The sequence below is a fragment of the Zootoca vivipara genome, chromosome 6 (assembly GCF_965207765.1).
Source record: "Zootoca vivipara chromosome 6, rZooViv2.hap1.1, whole genome shotgun sequence".
NCBI lineage: Eukaryota > Metazoa > Chordata > Lepidosauria > Squamata > Lacertidae > Zootoca > Zootoca vivipara.
The window spans coordinates 96,561,149-96,580,695 of NC_142589.1; the positions used below are offsets into that span (position 1 = coordinate 96,561,149).

Sequence of the window (19,547 nt, forward strand, 5' to 3'; positions counted from 1 at the left end):
TTCAGATGTCTTCTAAACATCAGAGTTGTTTATTTCCTTGACATCTGATGGGAGGGCGTTCCACAGGGTGGGCACCACCACCAAGAAGGCCCTCGGCCTCTTTCCCTGTAACCTCACTTCTCGCAAGGAGGGAGCCACCAGAAGGCCCTTGGGAGAGGGACCCCGGTGTCTGGGTTGAACAATGGGCTGGAAACGCTCCTTCAGGTCTACTGGGCCAGCTAAAGAGGCTGATTGGCATTGGAGAGCTTGTGCTTGTAGAAGTGGCTCCGTTGAACCCCAGGAAATGGTCTCCAGTGGGAGTGAGTTCCATAGTTCAACTGCGCACGAAGGAGGACTTTCTTTTCTCTGCTCGGTGCCACGAGTTCTAGTGTTAGTTGCGGTGTTAGCCCTTGTTCCCCTGAAGTCTGCTTTTTAAAGTATAGAGCCCAATTTTATCAGCCTAGTTTCTTTGCACTTGGGGAAACTCAGACAAGTTTTATATTTCAGTAGTGGACACCAATCCGAATGTAGCCAAGTTCCTGGCTGTGTCCTTCAAAATGAGGACAAAATACAGATAAGAGGTCTGTATATTGAAACTCCTTTTTTATTGCGTTAAAAGTCGCCGTCTGTGTGCATGCAGAGAGCGAGGGCGTCCCCTCCGCTGCACTTGCCTTAGTATATCTGAAGTCTGGATCGGAGAGAAATTTGGCTCCGCTCCCATTAAAGGCGCCCCTTTTTCATTCCTGCTTTCCAGGTGAACTCGGATGCAGCCATCCTTCGAAAGTTGCGCTTCTCAAACATTTTGCAACACAGTTCTCCCCCCCCCCATTAAAGGGAAGAAAAAATGTTGCCTGCTTTGGTATTGTTTACCATGAAACGTGTGCGTTCGGGGGATGGAGCTTTCAAAAATGAGCTTCGTTAGGGAAAATTGCTTTGGGAAAAGGGTGCAGGCTGGGTAGCGTTGCAGGCAAACATGTTACCGTACTTTTCCGTGCATAAGACGAGGTTTTTTATACTATAAAATAATATTAAAAAACAGGGGTTGTCTTATACACCGGGGGGGGGGGTCATCTCCCCCCATTTTCACAAATTTGAGTCCCCAAAAATATATAGACGGAAAAATATGGTGATTTGGAGGAATCAGCAGTAAAATGTTGATGAATTTTTGGGAGGGCTGTTCATAGTTAATTTTTTAAGCTGAATTTAAGACTGGGAAAATGAGAAGCAGAAATGGAACGCTCCCCCCCAAATCCCTAAATGTTTATGGCCCCTTCACTAAGAAAAATCCCAGGCTGATTTAATCTTGAGTCTCTAGCATCATCTCAGCTGAAAGTTTCCCCCTGTGCTGAACTGCGAGGAGGGATTTTATTTTGCCTTGTCCCTCTATCCCAGCCTGGAGGGGCCCCTGCAAAGAAAAAAAGCCCACCCTAGCATGCTTTCGAACACGTGCAAAGTGGACCTTTGTGTCTGTCTCAGACAGGACTTCATGGAGCTGACTGGACACAAAGACCTGTGTCTGAGTTTCTGAGTTCCAGACGGTGTGATCTGCATTTTAATAGACACAAAAATCAATTAAACAATCTTTGTAAATCCTCCCCTGGCTTTCGGGGGGGGGGAGCACGCTAAGCAGGTTCCTGCTTTAATAAGTCTTGGGCGTCCTGCATCCGAAAGCTTTTGAAGGAAAAAAGAACTGAGGGGTGGGGGGGGGAGAAAGACCCCCCTCTCCAATTCCTTTTCTCCTGTTTAAGGGATTTTTTTTGGCTTCCCCATCACGGTTGAATGTGTATCTGTCCTCCCCCCCCAACCAAGCCTAGAACTGTCCCAACTGAAAAGTGCTCAGTGGATCTTGGGGAGGGGCAAAGTCCATCATTTATTTGTCCACAAAGCCCCCCCCCGCCCCACCTTGACAGAAATTATTATTATTATTATTATTATTATTATTATTATTTAATATTGTTATTGCATTTCCATTTTTTTAATATTAAAACACATTCTTATTGTTCACCCTACTTTTTGCTCATATGAGCTTATCGACTTCCCTCCCTCCTGCCTCCTGGCTTTCAAAACACATCTTTATATCATAGCAATTGCACACCCTCCATTTTCCATTCTTTTCATTTTTGCTTCTCTCAGTTTTAAATAAGTGTAAAAAGGTATTAATCTTTAAATCTTTGGAAGACTTCTTACAACCCTGCTAGCGTTGATGAAATTATTAGAAAGCGGCCAGAGCCTGCTTGCTCCTCCAAGCTCTTTTACCCCATTGAAGTTGGAGTTTTGCATCTTTGCAAAAGTGAAGGTGCACAGCTCGCTGTTTGCAAAATTCACAGGGGCTTTCACTTTCCCAAGCCGAATCTGCTCTTTTTTTGCGAGGGACACGCTTTTTGGCAAGCGGGCCATTTCATTTTCTTTTCTTTCAAAAGTTGGCCTGTGGTCCAGCAGGTTGCCAGGGGCCCAGGTGTGTCCTGCGGAGTGTGAAGTTGATGGGGGGCTCCTGCTCCCCCCATTTTCCAAAATCCCTCCGAGGAGGGAGGTCAGAGCAGCGAGTCTCCCCATCCCTCCTAGACAATCACTGTCAGGACGTCTAGACAGACCAGATAAGGATATTAGATTCGCACAAAGCGGCCCATTGTGGGGAGGTCAGGGAATCGGTCACCCACGGGGTCTCCCGCTTTCTGCATTTGTCAGGTACGCCCAAGGCAGCGGGGAAGAATGTTTGGGGGGGGGGATGTGGCCTCTTTCTCTCCCCCCCCTTTTAATAATCCACGTGTGGTTTAAAAAATAAAGTACAAATACGAAATGCAAGTGTTGTTCCTTCCAGATTTTGAAGGAAAAAACAACAGCAACCCAAACCCAATAGATCTTTAGTTAGTAAAGTACACTTTGCTTTCTCATGTCTTTACCAGGACTTTTTTGCTGGGGGGGGGCAGGGGTATGCATACCCCTAAACATTTTGGAAATCTTTGTACTTTTGTCCATTTACTGTATTGAACTATAAAATGGTGATTTTCTTGAGTCAAAATGAGAGGACCCCTAAACATTTTAAAGAAAAGAGCCCTGGTCTTTACACTTCTCTGTGTTTGTAGCTTGCTTTTTCTTTGAATCCAGATCATGGTAGTTTTGAAAAACGGCCTTGTGAATTCTTAAAAAATGCAAAAGAGGGAACCCAGCCAGATGGGCAGTATAAATAATAAAATTGTTGTTGTTGTTGTTGTTGTTATTATTATTACTAGTGTATTTCAGCCCGTTCAATAACGGGCGCTAGAACATCCTGGGGTTTGGAGAAGCGCTTGCGCAGCGCTTCTCCGAACCCTGGGACCTGTCCTTGCTGTCGGCGGCAGGGGGACAGGAACGGAGGAGGAGAAAGCGCTGCTTTCTCCTCCTCCGTTCCTCTCTCCCAGCCGCCGACAGCAAGGAGACATCCTGGGGTTTGGAGAAGCGCTTGCGCAGCGCTTCTCCGAACCCTGGGACCTGTCCTTACTGTCGGCGGCAGGAGGACAGGAATGAAGAAGGAGAAAGCGCTGCTTTCTTCTCCTCCGTTCCTCTCCCGCAGCCGCCGACAGCAAGGAGACATCCTGGGGTTTGGAGAAGCGCTTGCGCAGCGCTTCTCCGAACCCTGGGACCTGTCCTTGTTGTCGCCGGCAGGACAGGAACGAAGGAGGAGAAAGCGCTGCTTTCTCCTCCTTCCTTCCTCTCCCGCAGCCGCCGACAGGAAGGACGCGGGACACAAACCCCTACTTCGTCGCCGCTGCTTCGTGGCCTCCTGCCGCTCCTCTCACGGGCCAGGGAGGGTTGTGAGGAGGAGGTCTCCGCCGGCCTCCACCCTCGCTTCCCTGACGTTCTGGCCAGGAGCGGCGGTTGGAGGAGGCAGGGGGGGGGGAGAGAGTGCGCGCGTGCAGTCTCTGCTGTCCAATCCCTGTGTCGCTGGGGCACATGCGCAGTGACCCAGGGACACACGGGACAGCTTGGACGCAGGGACAACTTGCAAATTATTATATACCGTAGGATTATTATTATTATTATTAACTATAAAAAGTGGGGGGGGGGAGAGACGCAGGTTCCAACTTTTATTTATTTGCTTGTTAAATTTGCATACTCCCCTTCACCCAAAGATCTCAGGGCAGTTCACGGCATAAAAGCGCAAAACAAAAACGCAGAATACACAATCAAAAACAAGAGCAAATGCAAACCGTGGGATGTTTTTTGAGCTTTTCTCTCTCTAAGCTCAGCAGAGATAGAGATGAGGCTTTTGGTCTTTTCCGGCATCTCCGTTCTGTTCTGGGTAACTTGTTCCCCCTTGGCCATGTGGGGAGGAGAATCTATGGCCCTTCAGGTGATTTTAATGATTGATTCCTTCATTCCTATCCCACCTTTTCCTCCCCAGACCTCAAGGCAGTGTATATAGTCCCCCACCCCACCATTTTAATCTCACAACAACCCTCCGAGGTAGGTTAGGCTGAGGGGGCCGCAACTCCCCCCTGCCCAAGGTCACTCAGTGAGCTTCATGGCCAGGTGTGAGATCCAAACCCAGGTCTTCCCCAGGTCCTAATCTGACCCTCCTGCTGCTGTGCTACACTGGCTCCATTTTTCAAAAAGGGAATGATGGCTCCTTTTTCTCCTAAGTGCTCCAGGTGGCTTCTGTGTCTGTTCACAGAATCATAGAAGGGACCCTAACGGTTATCTAGTCCAACCCCCTGCAATGCAAGACTCCATGACAGATGACCGCCCAAGCTCTGCTTAAAAGCACCCAGTGAATGAGAGCCCACCACCTCCTGAGGGAGACCGTTCCACTTTTGAATGGCTCTTACTGTCGGAAAGATTTGTCGGAATCTCTTTTCTTGTAACTCGAAGCCATGGGTTCGAGTCCTACCTTCCAGAGCAGGAGGAGACAAGATGCTTTCCTCTTCCATAGGACAGCCCCTGAGATATTTGAAGATGGGTCTCATATCTATCCTCTGCCAGGCAAAACGTACCCAGCTCCTTCAACCGTTCCTCATCAGGCTTGGCTTCCAGACTCTCATAGTCAAAACAATTGGTATGCAGGGCCGTTCACAACACAGTGGGAGCCTCATGAGACATCTTTGGATAAAGGGTGATATATAAATTGAAAATAATAATAATAAAATCTGTTATCGCAGCTGGTCCCCACCCCCTGCCTAAGGAATACCCTGCCTTCCCTCTCCGCTAAGAGGCGAGTCTTCGGAAACTCCCTTCCAGCCCCAGCTCTCTGCTCATGAAGCCAGGCGCTTCCGTCGCGGATCAATATTGTTTGGCCAGCCGTGCCTAGAGTGGCCTCTGCGCCAGCCGGGGCTCATGATTTATCTCTGCTTCCTTTCCCAGACCCTGCCGGCCTCTGACCCTTCCCTGCACTCGGAGTTGCCCCATTCTTTCTCTCGAGGTTGCAAAGTTTCCAAGCTGGGGGTTTGCAACTGCAGTCCCGGGGGGGGGGGGCTAACCTGGCCTTCGACACTCTCCCCCAAGTCACAGCCTTTGCCAACCCTCCTTGCGTGTGTTTTTTGCCCCGTTGGGTTGGGTCCTTGGACTCCGAGGATGCCTCTGTCGTGCCTGGAGGGCGGATAAATGCGACATGGTGTGTAGGAAAATAGCCCCATGGCAGTTCATAGAATCATAGAGTTGGAAGAGACCACAAGGGCCATCCAGTCCAACCCCCTGCCAAGCAGGAAATACCATCAAAGCATTCTTGACATATGCCTGTCAAGCCTCTGCTTAAAGACCTCCAAAGAAGGAGACTCCACCACACTCCTTGGTAGCAAATTCCACTGCCGAACAGCTCTTACTGTCAGGAAGTTCTTCCTAATGTTTAGGTGGAATCTTCTTTCTTGTAGTTTGAATCCATTGCTCCGTGTCCGCTTCTCTGGAGCAGCAGAAAACAACCTTTCACCCTCCTCTATATGACATCATTTTATATATTTGAACATGGCTATCATATCCCCCCTTAACCTTCTCTTCTCCAGGCTAAACATACCCAGCTCCCTAAGCCGTTCCTCATAAGGCATCGTTTCCAGGCCTTTGACCATTTTGGTTGCCCTCTTCTGGACACGTTCTTGGCATCTGTCTGTCTCGGGAGACAATGGAGTGTTCCTCCGAGGGGAAACCAAAGCACTGTGTTAGCAGCACTGAAGTGACTTCCCTGGGGTGCAATCTGGGCCGTGTGTCTGGGGGTCCTGGGCTGCCCAGGTGGCAAGACCCCCCCAGCCTCGCTGAGGGGGGGGGCAAAGGGAAGCAAAGTGAGATGTCTGGCACCCGCTTGGCTGCAGGAGTTGCCGGAAGGAGGTGGACAAGGTGCCACCCATTCATTTTGGGGACTCCGCTCCGGATTTGTGTCAGATTTACTCTTGAGCCTTTTCTTCTGAAGATGTCCCCCAGAGGCCTAGGGTCAGAATTTTCCTTCTCCTGGATGGGCTCCCTTCCCAGCCCCACCTGCCCCTCACTTCCCTCTGGCATGGGCAGAAACCGCCGCCTTGATGGTTTTTTGTGTGTGTGAGGTCTAATCTGCCTGCAGGGCCGTCTCAAGCCGGTCGGGCGCCCTGGTGCCCCTGCCCTGGTGGGCGGGTGCAGCACGCAGCACAGCTTTGCCGCGCAGCACCCTCCTGCTGGCCCGGCGCCCTGCGGCACCGACTCCCCCTAGAGCCGGGCCTGTCTGCCTGGATCTTCTGTCTCCAGCAAACTAAGCGAGCTGAACCCTTTTAAAATATGCTGTGGGATTCGAGAAGGAAGAGCGTGGAACTGGGCCGGAGGGTGGTGGGGTGTGAGTCCCTCTCCTTGTGGGCAACACCCCTGCCAGGTTTCTATAAAAGACTATCAACTGCTCTAAATGCAACTTGAAGGGGCAAAAATGAAGTGATTTATGGAATAAATGGATATAAAAGCTATCAGTTTGCTGCAGTGTTTTATGGTTGAAGTGCAAAGGTTTAGGATCAGAGTTTTCCTTCTCCCTGGTGGACTCCCTTCCCAGGCAGACAAGCCCCATCTACCCCCCCCTTCCCTCTCCAGCAGATGCAGAAACCGCCTTCTTGACTGCTGGGCCCACTCTTGGTCTCATGTGGTCAATCCGCCAGAGCCTGACTTCACATGCAGGAGAAGCCCTGGCTGACTGGCGTTTCCCTCCACCCACACCCCTTCCTTCCTTCCTTCCTTCCTTCCTTCCTTCCTTCCTTCCTTCCTTCCTTCCTTCCTTCCTTCCTTCCTTGGCAGAGTAGGGAGGGGAAGAAATAAAGGGAAACAGTTTAGCTCTCCACCTGCCCCCCCAGCCCATACACAAATCTATTTTGTTAGTTCTATTTTGGTTGGCTGCCCCCTTTTCCTGCAAGGTTCAATTATTATTATTATTATTATTATTATTATTATTATTATTATTATTTATACCCTGTCCATCTGGCTGGGTTTCCCCAGCCACTCTGGGCTGCTTCCAACCGAATATTAAAAATAGTACAGCATCAAACATTAAAAACTTCCCTAAACAGGGCTGCCTTCAGTTGTCTTCTAAAAGTAAAATAATTGCTTATGGTCTTGACATCTGCTGGGAAGGCGTTCCACAGGGCGGGTGCCACTACTGAGAAGGCCCTCTGTCTGGTTCCCTGCAACCTCACCTCTCGCAATGAGGGAACCGCCAGAAGGCCCTCAGTGCTGGACCTCAGTGTCTGTGGAGACGCTCCTTCAGGTTTACAGGACCGAGGCCGTTTAGGGCTTTAAAGGTCAGTACCAACACTTTGAACTGTGCTCGGAAACGTAGTGGGAGCCAATGTAGATGTCTCAGGACGGGTGTTATGTGGTCCTGGGGGCCACTCTCAGTCACTAGTCTAGCTGCCGCATTCTGGATTAATTGCAGTTTCCGGGTCCCCTTCAAAGGTAGCCCCACCTCCAGGAGAGAGACAGAGAAAGGGGGAAAGGGGGTTGTGGATTCTTGCTTGAACTCTAAGCACCCCAGATGGGCTGGCATTTAAAAAAGAGACACTCCCCCACAAAGATCCAGCTTATTTAATTTCACGAAATTCATATCCCACTTGTAAAACACACACCAAAGCGGTTTATGAAAATGCTGAAACGATATAATTATCACTTAGTAAAGCTTTCAAAAAAAGTTAACGTAGAATAGGTCAAACGTCCCGTCAGCTTTCTGAGCATCTTCTGGGTAGACTCATCTACACAGAAATCTCTTCCGTAATCCTGTCCTCACTGTGGCCGATCAACGGGAAGTTTGCAGGCAGGATTTTGCAGAAGAGCACCCCCTCTCCCTTGGTTTCCAGCAACTGGGATTCAGCAGCCTTTCTGCCTCCAACTGGGAGCGTTGTGGCCCTTGGCACCCCTCTCCTCCTCCTCCATGGACTTGGCTGGCCCTCTTTCAGAGCCAAATAGGTTGGTGGCTATCCTGCCTCCTGCAGCAGGGAGTTTCATAGTTTAACTCTGCTGCATGAATAAGTGGCCTTTGTCTTTTGTTGTTGTTTAATCGTTCAGTCTTGTCCGACTTACCTGCCCTGAATTTTCCGGTGTTCCAGCCTCCAAATGTGTTGGCGAGAGGGGACCCTCCTTAAGCACTGGGGGCCCTCCTTAAGCCGTGCCCCTTCTTCCCAAGAGGGAGTCCTCGGCCGTCCCTCTTCCTTGGCAAACAAGCCCTGTCCCACGTTGGAGTTTATGCTTAAATATGTCCCCCCGCCCCGCCCCACCCTGCCCCGTTGTTCTCCTTTCCAGGAGCTGGAGAAGCTGGGCCTCGGAGAGGACATCGACCTTCATGTCTGTGAAATCCCGGTGGAATACCAGGCTGTGGAACGGCTCATCCCTGCCTTGTGGAAGAAGCACAGCCCGCAAGTGAGTGAGTGAATGGCCGGGGGGGGGGGCAGACGACGACACAGCAGCTGGGTGCCCACAGGAAGCTGCCTTACATCGAGTCATCATCATCATCATCATAATTTATTCTTTATACCCCACCCATCTGGCTGGGTTTCCCCAGCCACTCTGGGTGGCTTCCAACAAGAGATTAAAAATACATTAAAACATCCGTCATTAAAAACTTCCCTAAACAGGGCTGCCTTCAGATGTCTTCTAAACGTCAGGTAGTTGTTTATTTCCTTGACATCTGATGGGAGGGCGTTCCACAGGGCGGGCGCCACCACCGAGAAGGCCCTCGGCCTGGTTCCCTGTAAGCTCACTTCTCGCAGGGAGGGAACTGCCAGAAGGCCCTCGGAGCTGGACCTGTGTCCGGGCTGGACATTGGGGGTGGAGACGCTCCTTCAGGGATACAGAGCCATTTAGGGCTTTCAAGGTCAGCACCAACCCTTTGAATTGTGCTCGGAAACTTCCTGGGAGCCAATGTAGGTCTTTCAGGACCGGGGTTATATGGTCTCCACTCCCAGTCCCCAGTCTGGCTGCTGCATTCTGGAATAATTGTAGTTTCCAGGCCACCTTCAAAGGGAGCCCCATTGAGTGTGTGTTGCAGTAGTTCAAGCGGGAGTCAGACCATTGGGCCCACACTGACAAAGCCGTGACTCTCCTGACAGGCAATCTCTCCCAGCCCTGCCGGAAGGTGCTGGAACCGTTTCCCGTTTTCATGAAGTATCCTGGATGTTTTAGCTGAGATTCCAGCCTTGCAGGCGGTTGTTGGGCTCTGCAATTCTGTAATTCATAATGAAGCAGCCATTTAAAAAAGAATATAGGGCACTGTCTTCTTACGCAGGGTCATACCTTTGGTCCATCTAGCTGAGACCTGGCAGCAGTTCTCTCTCTTTTTTTAAATAAGATTTTTCATAATACAACAAGGTAAAAGAAACTAATCTAAATAATCTAAATAAAAACAGAGAGAGAGAGAGAGAGAGAGGAAAAAAGAGAGAGAGAAAGGGAAAACACCAAAAGGAAGAAAAGCAAAAAATAGAGAGAAGAAATATAAAAAGGACATCCGGTTTTCTGCCTGTCAGTTACATAAAAGAAAATATTTGCTCTAGAATGACACCCAACTGGTTTACTTTCTGTTGGGCAATGTTTTCCCAGACTTCTGACCCAAATAGATCAATACACCTTCCTTTTTACACAAAAACACCCAAAAGGGCTTCTCTAATTATTACAGTGGGGCCTCGGTTCTCGAATGTCTCCGTCGATAAACGATTCAGAACCCAAATGCCCAAAACCCGGAAGTCATTGCTTCCATTTTCGAACACGTCTTAGAAGTCAAACAGCTTCCACTGCGTTTTCCCATTTTATCAATTTGCTGACCACCCCTTGATCCTCGGTTTTCGGAAGTCAGATGGTCTTCTGGAACAGATTATGTTCGAAATCAACTAATTCAGAATGAATAATTGGCTTCTTCTTTCTTTTGTGAGGGGATATAATAATAATAATAATATAATAATAATAATAATTTATTATTTATACCCTGCCCATCTGGCTGGATTTCCCCAGCCACTCTGGGCAGCTTCCAACAGAAAAATAAAACACAATAATCTATTAAACATTAAAAGCCTCCCTGAACAGGGCTGCCTTCAGATGTCTTCCAAAAGTCTGGTAGTTGTTTTCCTTTTTGACATCTGTTGGGCGGGTGTTCCACAGGGCAGGCGCCACCACCGAGAAGGCCCTCTGCCTAGTTCCCTGCAACTTGGCTTCTCGCAACGAGGGAACCGCCAGAAGGCCCTCGGAGCTGGACCTCAGTGTCCAGGCAGAAAGATGGGGGTGGAGATGCTCCTTCAGGTATACTGGACTGAGGCCATATAATGTGGCAAGATTTGATGTATTATTAATTGGAGTGTTATTAATGAAAAATAATAAAAATTATTTTAAAAAAGAAAGAAAGAAAACCGAGGTTCCGCAGTATTAATAATAATCAATGTCAGCCATGGTTTTCCCCTATGAAACCCACCCACTCTTCCTGGCAGTGGTTCTCCAGGGGTTTCCAGATGTGGCGGGGGGAGGGCCTGACCTGGAGAGGCGCATGATTAGGACAACGCAGCTCCTCTTCCCCTTGCAGCTGGTGGTCCACGTGGGCCTGTCGGGCATGGCCACCACGGTGACGCTCGAAAAGTGCGGCCACAACATCGGCTACCGCGGCTTGGACAACTGCCGCTTCTGCCCAGGCTCCCAGTGCTGCATCGAGGGGGGCCCTGAGTGCATCGACTCGGTCATCGACATGGACGCCGTCTGCAAGAGGGTCTCCACCTTGGGGCTGGACGTCGCCGTGACGATATCGAAGGATGCCGGCAGGTAGGCGGGGCAGAATCCCCGGCTGGCGACAGAGAAGAAAGCACCCCCTGGCTCAGTGGTAAGGCTGAGCCCCAAACCCTGGACAGCCTCTGCCCATCAGTGCAGATGGTACAGAACTGGACGGAGGGAAGGGTCTGATCCTTTCGAAAGCAGGTCTCTCTATTCCTCCTTAAAACCACAGCACAGCCATCCTGGCTAGAAGCAAGGCATCCGTCCCTGCCTCCTGTGGCAGGGAGTTCCATAGTTGAACATGACAATTAAAATCAGTTACGCAAAGGCTAAAGCAACTCAGGACCTCAATGTCTTCTGGACCGCCTCTCCTCATGCAAACTGATGTTGACCCTGCACTTGTCATCCAGGGAGGCAGGTGGCGCTGGGGTCTAAACCACGGAGCCTTTTGGGCTTGCCGATCAGACGGTCAGTGGTTCAGATCCTTGCAACGGGGTGAGCTCCCGCTGCTCTGTCCCAGCTCCTGCCAACCTAGCATTTCAAAAGCATGCCAGTGGAAGTAGATAAATAGGTACCGCTGCTTTGGGAAGGTAAATGGTGTTTCCGTGCATTCTGGTTTCCACCATGTGCCAGAAACGGTCTAGTCCTGCTGACCACATGACCTGGAAACGCTGCCTGTGGTCAAACGCCGGCTCCCTCAGCCTGAAAGCGAGATGAGCGCCGCAACCCCAGAGTCGCCTTGGACTGGACTTAACCGTCCAGAAGTCTTTGAGCTTACCTTCCCCATGCCACCCACTCCCCGAGAGGTCCAGAGGGCGGCAACACGAGAACAGGGTCTTTTCTGCGGTGGCTCCCCATCTGTGGGATGCTCTCCCCATAGAGGCTCACCTGGTGCCCTCATTGCATGTCCTTAGGCAAAACCATTCCTCTTTGCCCTTGAAATCAACTATGGCCTATTAAAGCTGTGGGTGGGTGGGGACTGTTACTATGATTATTTTATTATGTTTTTTGTTGTTTTTACTACTATAAGTTCTTAATGTTGCGCCCTGCCCTTGGATCTCTGAATAGAAGGCAGTACAGTGGTCCCTTGGTTCTCAAACGCCTTGGTACTCAAACAACTTGGAACCCAAACACTGCAAACCTGGAAGGAAGTGTTCCGGTTTGCAAACTTTTTTTGGAAGCCAAACATGCTTTGTTTTGAGTGTGATGCTTCCGATTTGAGGGCCACGCTTCCGTTTTGAGTGTTACGCTGAGGTCTGTCTTCGCTATTTATTTTGCGTTTTCGTTTTTGCGGCTTTTTTGTTCTGTTCTTGTGTGGAACCCAGTTCAGCTACTGATGGATTGATTGTGTGACTGCAGTACATTTTTTATCACTTTCATTTTGTGGATCGATAATCTCGTTAGATAGTAACATTCATGTTAAATGGCTGTTTTAGGGTTTTTTTTAAAGTCTGGAACGGATTAATCTGTTTTGCATGTCTTTCTATGGGAAAGCGCGGCTTGGTTTTGGAACGGACTTCCGGAACAGATTAAGTTTGAGAACCAAGGTACCACTATAAATCAAATGAATGATAGTGAAGCGAGAAAGCCATCCCCGCAGAGAGCCAAGTTCTGCCGTTTGGCTCTGAGTTCTAATCCCTGACTTCTCCTCCTTGCAGGTACCTCTGCGACTTCACCTACTACACCTCCCTGTACCACAGCCACGGCCGCTCGGCCTTCGTCCACGTTCCCCCGCTGGGGAGACCCTACAGCGCCGAGCAGCTGGGCCGAGCCCTCCAGGCCATCATCGCGGCGATGCTCAGCGACTTGAAACACTCAGAGAGCAACATCAATTGCCACAATGAGCATTGAGGCATGGAGCCCCACGTCCCACCTGCTCCCTCGCTGTTGCACTTCCAGAAAAGAAACTTTTCTCACCGGACCTTGGGGCAGGCGGGTGGGTTTTCCTTCCTGATTTTGAGCCGCAGGGCCCTCTCTGTGTCTGGTGGTCAATGATAATTCCCCAAGAAACGACTTTGCACCCTCTTTTTCCCTTTCCAGACACAACTGGAACAGTTTTTATTTTTGGATCACCGCGGAGGAGTCGAGGTGTTTTTATTTTATTTTATTGTGTGTCTAGGATTTTGGAAGGGAGAGGGGGGGCTTATGCCTCCCGTAATCTCCACGAATCTAGGCCACAATTTGTATGGAAACTTTTGCCTCCCGTCTCAACGTGGGTTTTTTGAAAAGGGTACATACAACAACATTGTAGCTTAAAGCAGAAGTGTATTCCTGCCCGGGGAAATTTCGTAACCCCTCGCCGAGGGGGTCGGAGCTTTCCACTCTGCCAGCCCCCCCAAACGCCTCTGATGCCCTCTTGGGAAATGCTTGGGGGCAGGAAAGGGGTGGGGTGGAGAGAGGCCTCCTTTGCTCTGACCTAGTTTTTTTTTTGGGGGGGGGAGAGGGTGTTGGACCAGGTGACTCTTGTGGTCCCTTCCCATTATTATTCTTTTTTTTAAAGAAAGACTGGACCTCTTTGGATTACTGCCTTCTTCAAACCTGGCAACTACATACCTCTGCATCCGAAGCGCACACCTTCTCTTGCTCCAGGAACTGGGGGCTGCCTTCTCCCCCCACACACAATACACCCCTCTTTTCCAGTGCCTCGAAAGCTAGATGCTGCTCAGACCCCACCCCAAACACCACTTTGTACCTTAGAATCTCAGTGTGGTACTAGATCCCCTTTCTGAACTTTTTTTGCTGTGTCGGGGGGGGGGGGCCTCTGGAGTCAAAGCGGAATGGTGCTGCCTCCTTGATGACACTTCCTAAGAAGATTGGGGGGGGGCAACGAAGATGGGAGAGAGACTCCTTTTCTTGCCTGGCAGAGCCGTTTCTCTGTGGTTGGGACAGACGATCCCAATGACCCCTGTCTGATAAACATTCTGAATTCTCGCTCAGCAGAGAGCTCAAAGAGTCGTTTTCAAAACTAGCACTCCAACTTCACTCTAAAAAAGTCGCTGGGCGTCGCAGACTTAAAAGGAGACGAACCTGAGTGTTCAAAAATCCTGGGTGCCGAATGGAGTTAGGTGTTGCAGTCTCTCGGTAGAGCTAAATGAGTAATGTCTTGGGCTTGGGAGGAGGAGGATTCTGTTCAAGTGGAAATATTTAGATCCTTCTCTCCCCCCCCCTTTCTCTCTTTTTGTAAAAGAAAAGTTGATTGCTATTTGAATCTCTTAAAACCTTTAATTGGTTCTGCTTTCTCTAGTAACTCTCAGTGAGAGTTCTCCAAGGGCCCATCTGCTTAACCCAGTTAAATTGTGTTTGCTAGGGAAAGGGAGAGCGATGGGGTTTGGATGCCTGAGCGGAGCTGCTTTCTGGCCTCGCCGGGACAAATGGTGGTGGGCGGCTTTTCGGACGGTGAAAATCTCCCCCCCCCCCATAATGTGTTTGTATATCTGAAGTGTCTTGACTGAGCCTGTAGAGTCTATAATGGCTCCTGTTTTTGTTTAGTACAGGGATTTGGGGGGCGCAATCTGTGGCTGGCCAAATGTCGTTCATCTCCCCTTGTCAATGTTGCCCCTGACAGCTGCCTGTCCAACTCCCCAGTTATACATGGTGTGACCAGAAAGTTCAGTGAACGGTCACAGAAATCGGACAGTGAGAAATATTTGAACATACAGGCCTTCAAAGTAGCGCCCTGTGATACAATGCACCGTTGGCAATGGTAGTAGAACTTCTGGAAACTTCTGGAGAAGTCCTCTTTTCGGACTGCTGTCGGTTCCCTCGTCACAGCAGCTTGGACGTGTGAAATGTTGGAAAAATCTGTGCCCTTTCGGTTTTGGAAAAAGAAATCCTGTGATTTCATCAGGAGAACATGGAGGGTGGGACAACTCAGTAACCTCAGGAACAATTTCACGTAGGATATGCAATTCTTCCACCATCATTTGGACAGACAAATGCCGATCTTGCATCAATAACTCACGGACTCCATCGACATTTGCCGCCGTTCCGCTCACCAACGGTCTGCTAGACAGAGCATCATCTTGGATGGTTTGCCGCCCTTCGTGGAAACTCTTAAACCACTCACACACTGTCTTTCGAGTTACAATTGTGAGCATTTCGTGGGTTTCCAATGCCGATTGTACCTTTGAATATTTCTCGCTGTCCGATTTCTGTGACCATTCACCAAACTTTCCGGTCACGCCTTGTAGGATTCCCATTTGGAGGGGGCCACAGATGTCTTCTGCATCTGGTTTAATAATTTATTTTATTTAATGCTTTGACCCAATGTGGGCAGCTTTTATCCTTTTCTTGTTTTAAGGAGAGTGGGCGACACCTCCAGTTTGTTTATAAGTTTTGCCAGCCGGTTTCGGGCACTGGGACGCCTCATGATGCCGAGCGAGGAACGGCTGGCTTGCTCACGGCAGGCCAGCATCCCCCAATCTGGTGCTTCCCAGGTATTTTGGGCAGGCAGCGTTGATGGGAGTTGTAGTCCCACAATGTTTGTTGGGAGGCTGTGCAACTTGTAGTCGGGGGGGCACCTGCCTTAGTTCTGAAAGTGTGGTGGTGAAATGGGGGTAACTTGCTGGATGAAGGGGCTCAGAATGGACTTGGAGGTTGGACGCCATTCCTCCCAATGGACTTGACCTTCAGCGCCGTCCCTGCAAATGGACTTGATGCCGTTTTCCATTTTCGTAGCATCCATTGTGTGTCTGGTCCGCTGCTCTCTCCACAATGGCCATTTCTCTAACGTGTGAAACTTTTCATCACTTGATTTAAAGCACCTCCTCTTTTCTTTTTTTAAGTACTCCTAACCCTTTCCTGAAGACGGGTCTTTCCTGGTTTGTTTTTCAGATCGCTTTCCCCACTCATCAGAGACAGCCATCGAACTGAGCAGCAGGAAAGGGACGGCGCTTTAGCCATGGTTGGGGTTTGATGGTTTGCAAAGGCAGGGGGGAGAGTCGAGTTGGCACGAGACTCAGCTCAGTTATTAGAGCACCTGATTTATAAAGGTCCCATGGTTCCAAATTGTAGCTCAATGAAAGAAGACAGTTCCAGTTTCAATCCCTGGCTTCTCCAGGCAGAGCTGGGAATTCCCACCTTCCCAAAACCCTGCTAGTCAGTGTGGACAGAAGAACTGAGCTAGATGGACCCAGTGATCTGGCATGGAGCTTCTTCCTGGGTTCCCCTGAACCACAAATTTGGGAGCGCGCTGTTCCCACTTGGGTCCTCCTTTTGGGCTCCCCGGTTGGCTGCCCTGAGGCTGGGCTGGATGGGCCTGATCCGGCTTGCTCCTCTTGGTTTCCTTGTGGAACCTCCATGGGCAGAGCCAGCTTACCTTAGAACAGTGGAGAACAAGAGCAGAAGGCGGCTGTTGCGCGCTCATCTTGAGGACAGGGTGCTGGGCCTAATCCAGCAGTTTATGACTGTCCTCCTACAAACAGTGCAGTCCTAATTTTCTCCGTGAGCTGCGTGTGCAGGGTGCTTTTTCCTCTGTCTGCCCATTTTAGTCCTGTGGGCTCTGGGTTTCCCGGAGAATTTCGAATCCGCCATCTGCCTCCCTTCTTCCAGTGCCCTAAACCAGCCCCCTTCAACCTTGAGAGCGCCAGATATTCAGGACTCCCGCCTCCCATCATGGCCAGTCAATCGATCAACCAGTCTCCTTTAGTGGAATATGCCTATGATTGTTTAGTAGAAAGGAAACCCTGGAGAAGTTGGTGTCATTTAATCTTGCTTTCAAGCATGGGGTTTAAATATTTCTCATGGACTTTTGCATCAAATGGGCAGTAAAACGAATCATGGGCAATGGGTTTTGATCTGTTTCATACCACAAGGACAAGGCCTTTCTGAATATGGAATTTCTGAGAATCTTCCTTGCAGGATCACGGATGGCATTTCCTGTCGGGGAAAAAGCTCTCGCTCCTGAAAGTCCTTCCATTTCATTCCGTTCCTTCCATTGCTGTGCCGCTTTTCACTCGCACAAGTCACAAACTGACTTGCAAACAATAACAGAACATCACGACAACATAAATCATAGAGAATAATTACCAATCATCAGTAAAACGACCACTTTCTGGAAAGCGCTATTAACAAAGCAACAATAAAAATTAAGCCGAACAGCAGCTACACCCTCCCTGTGCTGGCTGAGAGCTGAGGATCCAAAATATAGCGCTGGGAAGGTCTCCTTTTTGCAGCCCTGGAGAACTGCCCGTCAGTCAGAAGTGCTGAGCCGGACTTTGACAGACATCTTCCTCTCTCTTTATGAAGTTGCTTCTGATTTTCCATCTCAGGAATCCAACGAAAGCTCCACACTGCCCCCGCCTCACTTTTACATTGCTAGCTAGAATATGAAATTTATTTTATAATCTTCCAGTTTTCACAAATAATTTGATGGGGGGGAGGGAGAGGAAGGGAGGGGCCCACCACTGTTTCTCCGAAGAACCTTCACTTGGGTGCTGATTATTTGTTTTTAAAGTTGCATTAAAAGTCATTTTTATTTAAGCCGTTACAGAATTAAATGCGTGTGTGTTTGGTTTTATTGTTTTCCCTTTTTCGCCTTCTCCTGCCTTGTTAAGTTCGCAGACTCGTAAAGTATCCCCGTTTGAACGGAAATGAAAACAGGTTCTGATAATTCTTCAGTTCTCCAACCTGAAAAATGTGTCTACTGCTGGAAAAGCATGTGTGAAAATGCATATACTGGTGAAAAGAACATTTGTTGTCGTGTCCGACTCTTCGTGACCCCATGGGCTAGAGCACGCTAGGCACTCCTGTCTTGCACTGCCTCCCGCAGTTTGGTCAAACTCATGTTCGTAGCTTCAAGAACACTGTCCAGCCATCTTGTCCTCTGTCGTCCCCTTCTCCTAGTGCCCTCCATCTTTCCCAACATCAGGGTCTTTTCCAAGGATTCTTCTCTTCTCATGAGGTGGCCAAAGTCTTGGAGCCTCAGCTTCACGATCTGTCCTACCAGTGAGCACTCAGGGCTGATTTCCTTAAGAAGGGATAGGTTTGATCTTCTTGCAGTCCATGGGACTCTCAAGAGTCTCCTCCAGCACCACAATTCAAAAGCATCAATTCTCCGGCGAAAAGAACATACCAATGATAATAATACTGTACAGTGGAACCTTGGTTCCTGAACTTAATCCGATCCGGGAGTCTGTTTGACTCCTAAAACGGTTCAAAAACCAAGGTGCGACTTCCAATTGGCTGCAGGAAGCCCCGCTGGAACAATCACTTCCGGTTTCTGATCGTTCGGGGGCAGAATTGTTTGGCTCCCGAGACATTCGGGAAACAATGTATTTCTATTGTATTGCACAGGGTTGGACTTGATTGATCCCTTCTAACTCTGTGATATAAAAATAAATCGGGGGAAATTGCTTGTGAAAATGTACTCTGGAATGCAGATGAAAATTAAAGGGGAAACCCAGCCAGCTGGGTAGGGTACAAATAAAATTATTACTTATTATTATTATTATTAAGCCCATTCAGAAAGTTTGCCAGCCTTTTAGAGTAGATTTCTCCTAAATCTCCATACAAAAACATGTATATTTAGGAGAAATCTGTGCTGAAGCACTGTTTCATTTTGTGTGTGTGTGTGTGGACACTTACAATAATAATAAAACAATAGCAAAAGTGATGCTGGAATGTGGCAAGTAGAGCTGAAGAGTGGAGAAACGAGACGTTGAGAGCGACAGACACTTGATTCAGACATTTTTAAAAAATCCTTCCAGTAGCACCTTAGAGACCAACTAAGTTTGTCATTGGTATGAGCTTTCGTGTGCATGCACACTTCTTCAGATACACTGAAACAGAAAGAAGTGTGCATACACACGAAAACTCATACCAGACAAACTTAGTTGGTCTCTAAGGTGCTACTGGAAGGATTTTTTTTTTATTTTGTTTCTACTACGGCAGACCAACACGGCTGCCTACTTGATTCAGACATGTTTGCCCACTGCTACCTAAAATATTATTGGGGGCAGCCCTGGGAGGCTGGCAACACCATTCGTGGGGTGCAAGCGGCCCAGAATCACAGGTGACGGAGGAAGGAGACCTTCCCCTTTGTGTCTTTCTCATCCCCCTCAGCCTCTCCCCCCTCCAAAAAAAATATTGATGGTGCAATGTGACCTTTTGGGGTGGAAAGGCCCACCTGAGCCAGCCCCCCTGCGCTTCTGCAAACAGTGGCAGCCCGTGCATCCCTCTGGAACGATGCCAACCATTTCTGCGCATCCTTGCAGGACTTGTCCCCCACGCTCGGGGGCAAATGTATTTTCTTTTTCCCTTTTCAATTAAGGCTGGAGTGCTTTATCCCTGACGGAGAAGTTCGCATCAAGGTGCGCTGCATTTTAACACCACCAGGTGGTGCTGCGTTCCAGGCCATCCTCGCTTGGAGAGGGAACTTTGGCATAGAGAAGCGAACTCTGCACCTGCTCAGGAGCCTT

The 19,547-nt window shown here is 49.1% G+C and overlaps 1 protein-coding gene across 2 annotated transcripts in view; it reads left to right on the forward strand.

Moving 5' to 3' along the window:
- Positions 1-17,627, forward strand: part of PGPEP1 (pyroglutamyl-peptidase I) — a 29,112-nt gene extending 11,485 nt beyond the window's left edge. For both annotated transcript variants that reach the window (XM_035119864.3, XM_035119863.3), the window contains exons 3-5: positions 8,686-8,802; positions 10,949-11,181; positions 12,789-17,627. In XM_035119864.3, coding sequence (XP_034975755.1) covers positions 8,686-8,802; positions 10,949-11,181; positions 12,789-12,981 — 543 coding nt within the window. In that variant the 3' untranslated portion in view covers positions 12,982-17,627. The remainder of the gene's footprint in view (positions 1-8,685; positions 8,803-10,948; positions 11,182-12,788) is intronic.
- The last annotated feature ends 1,920 nt before the right edge of the window (positions 17,628-19,547 follow it).